The sequence below is a fragment of the Geospiza fortis genome, unplaced genomic scaffold (assembly GCF_000277835.1).
Source record: "Geospiza fortis unplaced genomic scaffold, GeoFor_1.0 scaffold97, whole genome shotgun sequence".
NCBI lineage: Eukaryota > Metazoa > Chordata > Aves > Passeriformes > Thraupidae > Geospiza > Geospiza fortis.
Window position 1 is genome coordinate 2,086,978 of NW_005054343.1, and position 10,134 is coordinate 2,097,111.

Genomic DNA, 10,134 nt, shown 5'->3' on the forward strand with positions numbered 1-10,134 from the left:
CTACACTGCTGCATGACTTTTCATGCATTCTCTGGTCAAAATCCATACTTGAGATTATGCAAGATCTGTGCAAGTCCTCGCTGTTGCACAAGCACAGATTGCTCAACTGAGCTACACATGCACCACCTGCTCTCTTAAACAAAAGAGCAAATTCTATTGTACCACTGATTAATTAAGGATTAAAATTAACCTGGCCTGTGGTTTATAGCTGTTGAGGATCTGATAAGCTCTTAGAAGATCCAATTTGCCATGTCCTTGTTCAAACATGTTGACTCCAGGAAGTCTCCGTGCTGATGCAATAAGGGCCTGCTTCATACTTGCTGGATTCACCATTTCACGCTTCTGAACTGTGCTGAAACAGAAATAAATAACCACAAAATCAGTTTGCTGTAACATTCTCTGTTCATATTTGTTCTATTATTGCTTGACTTCTCATTATACAAATGTATAAGAGGGGCAAGTTTCTGATATATTTCTCTTTAAAGCTAATAATACATGAATTTTTCTCCTTACAATGTGCTCCAGGACCAGCAGTCATTACAACCAGGGCAATATCTTTATATGCTAAATAAAATACCTGTCTTCTGAGGGGAAAAAATACCTCTGTTGTTCAAACAAAACCACACCATTTTTTGGGGGAAATATGATGGTGACTTTGAATTTTTTGCATGTTTCTCAAATAAAGGTTTGTCTCATCCCTATGGAGTAGCTATGACAAACACAGGGTATGAACTTGCAGTTGTCACTTTCAAATTCTTCACTGTGCAACAGGTGACTTACGCAACAGGATAATGGCCATAAAAAACCCCTGCATTCTATAAAATTTACAAGTACATAGAAAATTACCTACTAAAAGGTGCCTACTTTGAGCAGCTGCTCTTTTACAACAGCTGACAGAAGGGCAGCAATTCCAAATTCTTAAAAAATGTGACAAAACTATCTGATAGTACTGCTCTCCCTAACTATATTCTCAAAGACCTAACTATTATTCAAAACAGTTCTCAATTTTTTTCATGAAACATAGAGGTAGCCAGATAAGGTAATGTCTCAAGCAGAACAACAGTGATTTTATTCTCCAAGTTTGTTTTCCTACATGTAAACACAACGTAGTTTTATTTGATAGATTCTTTTATAGAGAATTTTATGACCCTACTGATGGGTATCTTCCTAGAGATTCTTATATAAGACTTACCTCACTAAGAGAGTGACAGCACCTGCCACCACGGGAGATGCCACGCTTGTCCCAGAGAGGGAGCGGCAGCCACCTTTCATACCAGACCCTCTCACTCCAGAGCCATAAGTAACAATATCAGGCTTCACTCTGCCATAACCTCCAGGCAGCTCCTGTGAAACGAAACAAAAGGATTATTGCCCTAATGTAAAATGAACACTGATGGCTTCATTTGGGCATTTAAACTAACTGTAGGTCATTCTGAAGTAAAATTAGCAACCAAATTATCTGAGGTTCAGCATCACAGAATAGCAACTAAGCCAAAGAAGGACTCAAGCTGTTCAGGACATGTTCCCAACTTCTCAAGGTTAGGCTCATCAGCATTTCTGCTAAGCAGAAAACCACTGACCAAATGAGAACCACACTGATTATTGGCTACACAAACAGAAGCTTGTGACAGCCCCCTCGATCAAGATCGCTGTACAAGCACATCTGAACCATGTGTGCAGCAAGCACCCCCTCAGCTCCACAGGCAGGTAAGTGCCATTTCACATGAAGCACCTGGAAATCCCAGGATTTTTCAACTAAAGGACAAGAACAGGCCTTCATGTTCACAGATTTAACCACACAGACAAGTCTTCACCATCAATCAAAAGGAAGTGGATGTTTTATAAATTCATCAAAAATGTCAATAGTAGTCAGGACTAACATGAGAAACTCTAAAAAGAACATTAAGCTTCTTGCTTAAAGACTTACAATTTCTAACTACTCTGATCTCTGAAGAAATATTTTCTCCAACACACATCTACACAGGATTGCCCACTCAGAAAAGATTCCCCTTCCAAGGCCCTTATTTTGGCTGCAAATGTGAGCAGCCACCATGAAAATATCTTACCCAAGTGGTCATTCCCCTAGATGAAAAGCGAGCTATATTATCCTCAAAGTCAATGCCACCTACTCCAATCACATCCATCTGGTCAGCAGGATTATTCAGAGTCCTAGAATAAGTTGGGAGATAGGAATATAAAAAAATTAAAACAATACACAAAAAACCAAGATAGAGTCATAAGTTTATGCTGGTAACAGAAGTGCTGCCATCAGATTTTTGTCACATACTTCACAGGCGACAGCAACTTATCAGGCAGTTACAAACTCAGTAACTATCAAACCACATACCTTGAAGACAAAACAAAATCTATTTTTAGGCATTTATTTTAGACATACACCACAAATTGTTCTGGGTTGATCCTTTCTATATTCCTTAAGTCCAAGATCAGTACCCAAAGCTGTCTGCTCACACTAAGAGAGAAGTGTCAGTTGGAAGCACTGCTATTCTTATTTTGCTGACCTTCCACTGTTTCAAAGTAAAGCATTTAGTTAAGTACTTAACAAAATGCAAGTAATAAGGACAGGGAAAAGAGTTTAACTTGAGTCACTTTCTAAGATTAGAGAGAAAAAAAGGAGAGAAAACTTCCTGACCAAGCACAACTACTCCCAAACCCACAGAACGCCACAGCCAGCTCCCTTTGAAGCGGTGGCTGACACTCACCCATATAAAGGGCCGTCGTTGCCAATAGCAGAGACCATGATGACATTGTTGGCAGTCAGCTCCCAAACCTACAAAAACCAGTGTTTACAATAAGGCTCTGCCACCAAAAAAGAGACTTTTCTAACAGACATAATCTCTTTCTGAGCCTTATAAGATACATCTCACTGTATACCCAGTACTAAGCTCTGAACTTTCCTAAGATGATTTTAGCAATAATCCAGCCCTGACAGTAACACTGCTGACAGAATCTTCTTACACCAAAGGAAAAACTCTTGTCTGTAACAAAGCACTGTAGATGACAAAGTCAAGTAGTTATTATGAATCCCCTCCAGTAGTGCTCTGGGGAGTACACTGAAGTCACTGTCAAATTAAATTTCAATGCAGCTTTTAATGAAAAAAAAAAACAAAACAAGGAATAACTTATACACTTCAAACTCCTTAACTGGCCTTTACAAAGAACAACTATATCCTTTAGTTGAAAAGTGAATTCACTTAATGCTTTTGTAGGCCAGGCCAAACATTCAGGGAACTATGACATTTACAAAGACAAAAAACTAATTCCATCTTAACCTGAACCAAATCTCTTGGCACATAGCTGAATCAACTGCCTGCACTTTTTACTTACTTGTTCTTAAATTCACTGAAATAATATCATAGATATTTTTTAACATGAAATAAATTAACCATGCAGAGATTAAAAAAAAAACAACCCAAGAGTGGATTTTAGTTAAGTGTCTCATATTAAAGGTCCTTTTAATTGTCTGCTTGGGAGTAATTTTCTAGCATATTATCAAGCATTTTGTTAAAGGGCATTTTCCATAACTCTGTGAACATCTGGATTGTGCTTGGGGTTTGTTTAACTCATTCCTTATACATATTCCTAAAAGCCTGTACACTGTACAAAATTTCTGTCACACAAATGAAACACAGAATCTGTCAGCAGGACCAGACACAAACAAGTAACTCTGCAAGTCCAGCATTTGTGTGAGAGATACAAACATTATGCCCACTTCATTTCCTCATACTAACTTTGTCAACAAACGGATGATCCATGAAGTCTGGCCCACCAATACTTAGATTCAGTACATCTATCTTCTTTAAAATTGCATAATTAAAAGCATCCAGAAACCAAGATGTATATGAGACCTATATAAGAAAGAGGGGAAAAGGTTACTATTAAAAAAAATCTGATTTCATGAAAATGCAGACTTTAGACAGAGAGTAAAGTCTAAAGTAAAGCACAAAACTGACAATGGTCTTAAATTTCTAGCACTCACTACACTTGAGTGACTGCTCCATTATACAGGTAAGACTTCCATATGCTATTTCTGAAAAACATACCAGATTTGGAAACTGACAGAAATCTTGCAGCAAGTCTTTTATAAATAGAAACCTGTATCCTTTCCACTTATCAATGTCTACATTTATAAGTGCATGTAATACTTCCAAAGGAAAGGATAATTACAGCATTAACCTGAAAAGGCAGGAATTGAAACACATGTAAAATAGCTACCTGATTATTGGTGAACACTCTGAAAATGTGCAGTTCAGCATTTGGAGCAAATCCCTGGCATTCCCTCATGCTGGCTATCACGCCTGCTACAAAAGTCCCATGGCCTAAACCTATCAGCATGAGAAGGAAACAAAATAAGACATCAGAACACAAAGAATTCCATTGCAAAGAATTTTTACCACTGAACATCACCTATAGGAAAAATCACATAAATTTAACAGACTTTACAACAAACCACAAGTGCTGGGTTCAGTCCTAGTCTTTCTGAACCATATTTTGCTATCAGGTCCAGTGGGGACAGAATTTGCAGCACATTGTAGCCAGACAACCAGTTGATGAAACTTGGGTGATTAATTGTCCAGTCCATCCACTCCTGGTTGCTACCAATGAAATCATGACAAAAACAGTATTTTGGAAAATGCAGCTCATTTCAAAGTCAATGCATTTTAATGCAGACTTCTTAAAGGACTTTTATCCTGAGTCTGCAGTAACCAAATTTTGTTAAGCATGACCAAAGAGACAAAAAAACACTTTCTTCTCCTCTCCTCAAAAAAAATACTTTAGCTTTTGCTTTACTGGACTGCCCACATTACATTTTTGTACTCCAAATCTGCCTGTCCAGCAACCCTCTGGGCACAGAACTTACACAAAGAGCTATCCAAAAGCAGGTGCTGCAATGTAAAGCAATTACTGTGTAAACAAAACTATGGAGATGCACACAAGACTGAGCAATACAAGCATCTACCTTGAACTCTAGGGAGATTCAATGGCCAGCTGACTCACTGACCCAAACTGTATGAAGTTAATAATCTGTGAAAGCACACGGTCAGGGCAAGTCAACATACAAAAAAGGAACACAAACATAGCGTAGAAAATAAGAGGTTCAGTTATATAGAATAGAAAAACTTTACAGGAAGGTGCCAAAGTCTGATCAGTTTAGGACTACACAGTAAGGAAGGAAAATGCTGTCCCCCATCAGTATGGAAATATGTACCACTGTGAAACAGCAACATGAAAAGGAGTAGGAAAGAAAACACCTTTGTTGGGTTTGCTCTAAATGCCACCTTCTCTGGCAATGTATTCACAGGTGCACAGTAACTTTTTGCCCTGACATTTTTCAACAGCTATGATGAAATGTCACATATGACTCCAAGGACACTTATGCACCACCCTTTTGAAACCTTAATAGGCCCTGGTGAATTTGGTATGAGTACAAAGTGCCTGGCACACTGCAAAATTAAGCTTTAAATATCAAGATACACAGTTTTAACAGATGTTAGCAGCACAGCAGCAAGCACAAAACACACCAATGTCAGGAAGAGCTGGAAAACTGCACAGTAACTCACCATCATCCAAGGTTCTCTCATTAGTCCAGTTTGTTCTCTCCTTTACATTTTTGAAATGTGGATGTTTCTCACTCAGACCAGTGTCAAACACTGCTACTCTCACACCAGCACCTATTAAGAGAAAACATTGCTTTTTCTGATTCAGCTCCATAGCAAATCTATTTTATCAAGTTAAAAGAGAACTTTTGTTTAATGTAGTAAGCAATTTACAATTCAAGTCAACTATAGGTAATAAATAAAGTCATATTCCAACTCAGAAATTCAGTCAAAGATCATAAACATGACCAACTTCCCCTAAGTAAAATACACACAAACAAACAAGCACTCCATAAATATACAATGCATTCCAAACCAAATTATTTCTCAATCTTTGCAATCTGGCAGCCAGTGAGACGTTAAAACACACGAGTCAATTAGCCTCTCCTTACACTTCACTTGTTTTTCCAAGAAGGTTATTGTTCTCAGGCAAGAAGCAAAAGCATACCTGTGTAACCCATCTGCCAGAGGACATCTGCCTGCAAGGTCTGAGCAACCTGGCGAGGGATGGCTCTGAGCAGGCGCCTGCTCGAGTGCCGGCCCGTGGCGTGCCAGAAGCCAGAGCCCAAAGAAAGACTTGCTCTTCTCAAGGGCCGTGATGACTGCCACTTCTGAGTCCACCTGGTCTCATTGCAGTGCAGCACTGGATCAGCTGTGTACAATTAGGATGAAGAAAATTAAAAACAGCACAAGGAAAGCCATCATAGAATTGATTCTTACGCCAACTTGAGGGATTGTATTGCTACAACAAAAGTTTTAGAATATTGAGAATCTAATTTCTCTAATCAAAATCAGTAAAAGCTGCTGGATTATCTACTATGGATACAGAGGTCCCCGGTCTCAGGTAAGTGACTGCTGCAGAAGAAATGTTTCTATGTTGCAGATGGAAATACAGCATGCTTCAGCAAACGTGTGACAAGACCCTTGCAATTTTATAACCAAAAGAATAGATTTCTGTTAATTAAAGAAAAACTGCAGGGCACTCCCCATTTGTGTAATGCTAAACTGATGGTCTGAAATAAGCTTAAGAACACTTTTCCAAAGCAGATCCCATGCAGGCACAGAGAAAATAACTTACACTCTGAATACTTGAGTGACCGAAAGACCTTTCTCTGAGGTGTGACACGCTTGATGTTCGGATGATCTTCCAGTGTGAGCACTCCGTCCTTCTGCTTCTCGTTGATCTGAATAACTTCAAAGTCGCTCGGATAGTCACTGGCCGGGTTGTTGCGAGGTACAATCCTCCAGTTCTCAATGTCACCACTTTTTAATGCACTTGAAATGAATTTACTTCGAGCTTTAGCTGTGAAGTATCCATTAAAAGCCACAATATACTCTGGAACAAGAGCACAACTTTATCAGAACTGGTGTTTAAGCAGCTTATGCATGAATTCAGACACTGCAAGTCTGAATTTTTCTTTACTTAGAACAAATAATCACAATTTGAGGCCCTTTCTGCTGCTTTTACAAGTCTGCAATTTATTTCTGCACTGTGTAAAGGGGCGGGGTGTTGGAAACATAAGAAATAGGATAAAAGCCTTTGAAAGGAAGGTGGAATTGTAAATATCAGGGAAAGGCAAAATGACATGAGAGGAGCAGGGGTGAGGGAACAGATTTATTGTTACAAACTGATATGCCAATTCAGTGTGCTTCTTGATAGGTATGGTTTAAAGACTCTACATGGTACTGAGCTTTAGTGCAAATTACTGACATCAACTATGACAACCTCAGAAAACAAAGCTGGACTCAACAGCCCAGTCCCTGATCTGCACCAGTGACTTGTCAGAGGCTCAGCTCCAGCTCACACCACCACACTGACTGTGTTGAGGCTGAGGCCAGCTGTGCACAGGAATGTCACTTCTGTCACCCTCCTGCAGGCACCCAGGCACAGCACAGCTCCACTGCAGGTTCCTGAGGCAGCACAGGATGCAGGGTCAAGGTGTCCTACTGCTGTCCTCTGCCATCCCAGCTGCAGCATCTGCCTCTCTCTGCCTTTCACCTGCTCCCTTCATTATTATCTGCCATTCTTCCATGCAAGTATCACTTCCAAACTTTAACAAATCCACAGAGACTTCTTGCTTTTCTCTCCCCTTCAAGGCCCATCTGTGTGGTTACATTTTATTAAAGAGCCTCAAGCATACTATTGTCCAGGTCAAAACAAAAAGCTACTAAACACACCACTCCTGCCCATCCGAGCCTTCCCACTCCATTTGCACTTTTAAAATCCTCTGGATTTCCCTCTCCCCTCTTATTGGAACACTAAACAAAGAACCTTTGGAAAAGCGTTCCTCTTTTCGAATATAGAGAATTTAACAGATGATGTGCTTCTACAGAAACCCTGAGTGTTACAATTGCACAAACACCACAAATCACTACCATACACATGAACATGACATGGATTTTTTTTTTTACTGCTTAACTGTTTCTTACCATGCTCCACGACTGTCGAAGTGAACTCCACTTTCAAAGTAAGACGAGAACATCCAGGACACACATGAGCCTCATGAGAGGAATTCCCTGCTCTGGTACCAAAGTGTTTTTTGCCACAGAGCAAAATAACAAACAGAACAAGCCAGATGTTTGCAAACTTCATGGTCATAGAAGAAAATGGTTTCATTCCAAAAATTCCATATATTCAAATCACAATTTTCTTCTTTATAAACTAGTTCATTTCTGTTTCAGCAAACGTTGCTTTCACTGTGCTGATCAACTGGATATTCTGAAAGCTGGATCCAAAATAAGTAGAGATTTCATGGTCTTTTCAGGTCAAGCCAGGTGAACAGGCTCATTTCTTTCTCCGCTTCTTCTCCATGTTGCATTCAATGATTCAGTCACTCAGGATGTGGCAGCTGAGTCCTGTACTCCATTTCTGATGGCAAAGTTAACTCCCTAGAAGAATTAGCAAAGCTGATTGCAAGGCAACCTGTAAGGCAGGGCAATACAGAAAATAATTAGATGCATTAATATTTTGTGCTACTGTATAGTCTGAAAACCAGGGAAAAAAGGCATCTTTGGTAGTTTGTTTTAGAAGTAATAGGGAAAAAAGTTCCTCATATTTCACTTACAATTTTTCACCAACACTGAAGTTTTTCCCTTGTTCAGAGCAGAGCACATGTGAAACACTTGGGTGTTAACCTCACAAGAGAACAGGCAACATTGACCACCAAACTCAACCACTTCATGTAAGTGGAGCAAAGAGCTAAAAATTACATCCAAATCCCATGGCAGGGAAAAAGTGCAAAATAAAATACTAATGTGACAAAAGTGTCCATGGACACTTTAAGAAGCATGCTTTTTCCCCAATCAGAAATCAAAAATTTCCCAATCTATTTGCCAAAACATGGCAAATAGAAATAATGCACAGAACTTCATTTTACACAAGGCAAATCAGATTCAAAGTCTATGCCAAAGCCAGGTAAGAACAAAAGATACCAGAAGAGGCAAAGCTGCAGTGACTATGCTTGAAAATCGACATGAAAAAAGTCTTTCAAAATTTGCTTGAGCAAGGGTGTGTGTGCTACTGAAAACACGGGCACCTGAGGAAATAAGAGCTGATAACAGCATGTGAAGTTGAGGGATGGTGTTGAAAGTGTTTCCACATGGAGGCACAGCCTCTCCCCATTATGTTCCAAAGTGCATAACACACTCAAGAAGAATTGCAACACTAGTATTCTTCTGAACTCCAAACACTCAACCAGCAACTGAGAGATACAAGGCCATTAAAAGACAATAAAAGAGAAACATTTATGTCTGGTTTGTCACATCACCTGGGGAAGCAAAACAGAACTGTATATTGCAGCTGTGACCAGGACTGGAACACAGGGGCCTTATTAGGGGATTCACAGGATTTGGGGGAATGATGGGCTGACCTCACAACAGATGAATCGAGTCTGAATGCAACAGCTGTTACTTCATTTTCATTTAACTTTATTCAGCATTATCAAGTATTTCTTTATAATAGAGACAGAAATTACCTCTATCTTTATTTGACTGACAACACGATGACAGACTGGGAACTGCCTGTGAGCAGTTATAAAGTTTTCCTCTCAATCCTAACTCAACATAGCTACAGTGCACTGACTTCTGGCCTTGGCTAAGCTCTGCCTGCCTTATCACTTCATTGGTTAATAACCCCTATAGCAATAAAATAAAACAACCACACAAATGAGCAAAATAAACACCCTTGTGGCTAATAACAGGTTGTACGTAAGCCCGATAACGAAGTACGATGGCTAGCAAGAGTCAAGGAGCAGCACGCCCAGAGGTTTGTTCTGTTTAACACCCACACCGTGAGGGTAGGACGGGACTCGCAGTTGCCAACCTGCCCCTGCCGAGGCCAGGCCCCCCATCCATCCATCCCGCGGGCTGGGCACGCCGCACGGATCCCCGGCTGCAGCGCAGCAGCACCGTCCCGTCCTGGCAGCACTGCCAGTACCACAGCGAGCCCGGGCCCGGTACCGTCCGGCCCCACTAAAGCCGCAGTGAGCGCGGCCAGGCACCGTGAGGGGCAGCGGCGCCG

At 40.4% G+C, this 10,134-nt stretch overlaps 1 protein-coding gene across 2 annotated transcripts in view; it reads right to left on the bottom strand.

Moving 5' to 3' along the window:
* Positions 1 to 8,576, bottom strand: part of MBTPS1 (membrane bound transcription factor peptidase, site 1) — a 22,601-nt gene extending 14,025 nt beyond the window's left edge. Inside the window, exons 1-10 of one of the 2 annotated variants that reach the window (XM_031058419.1) lie at positions 8,046 to 8,576; positions 6,694 to 6,951; positions 6,064 to 6,267; positions 5,580 to 5,690; positions 4,234 to 4,343; positions 3,750 to 3,866; positions 2,721 to 2,788; positions 2,067 to 2,169; positions 1,193 to 1,344; positions 191 to 352 (exon numbers count right to left, since the gene is read on the bottom strand). In XM_031058419.1, coding sequence (XP_030914279.1) covers positions 191 to 352; positions 1,193 to 1,344; positions 2,067 to 2,169; positions 2,721 to 2,788; positions 3,750 to 3,866; positions 4,234 to 4,343; positions 5,580 to 5,690; positions 6,064 to 6,267; positions 6,694 to 6,951; positions 8,046 to 8,232 — 1,472 coding nt within the window. In that variant the 5' untranslated portion in view covers positions 8,233 to 8,576. The remainder of the gene's footprint in view (positions 1 to 190; positions 353 to 1,192; positions 1,345 to 2,066; positions 2,170 to 2,720; positions 2,789 to 3,749; positions 3,867 to 4,233; positions 4,344 to 5,579; positions 5,691 to 6,063; positions 6,268 to 6,693; positions 6,952 to 8,045) is intronic. The other variant, XM_005422731.3, reaches the window with a different exon arrangement.
* Between the last annotated feature and the right edge of the window lie 1,558 nt (positions 8,577 to 10,134).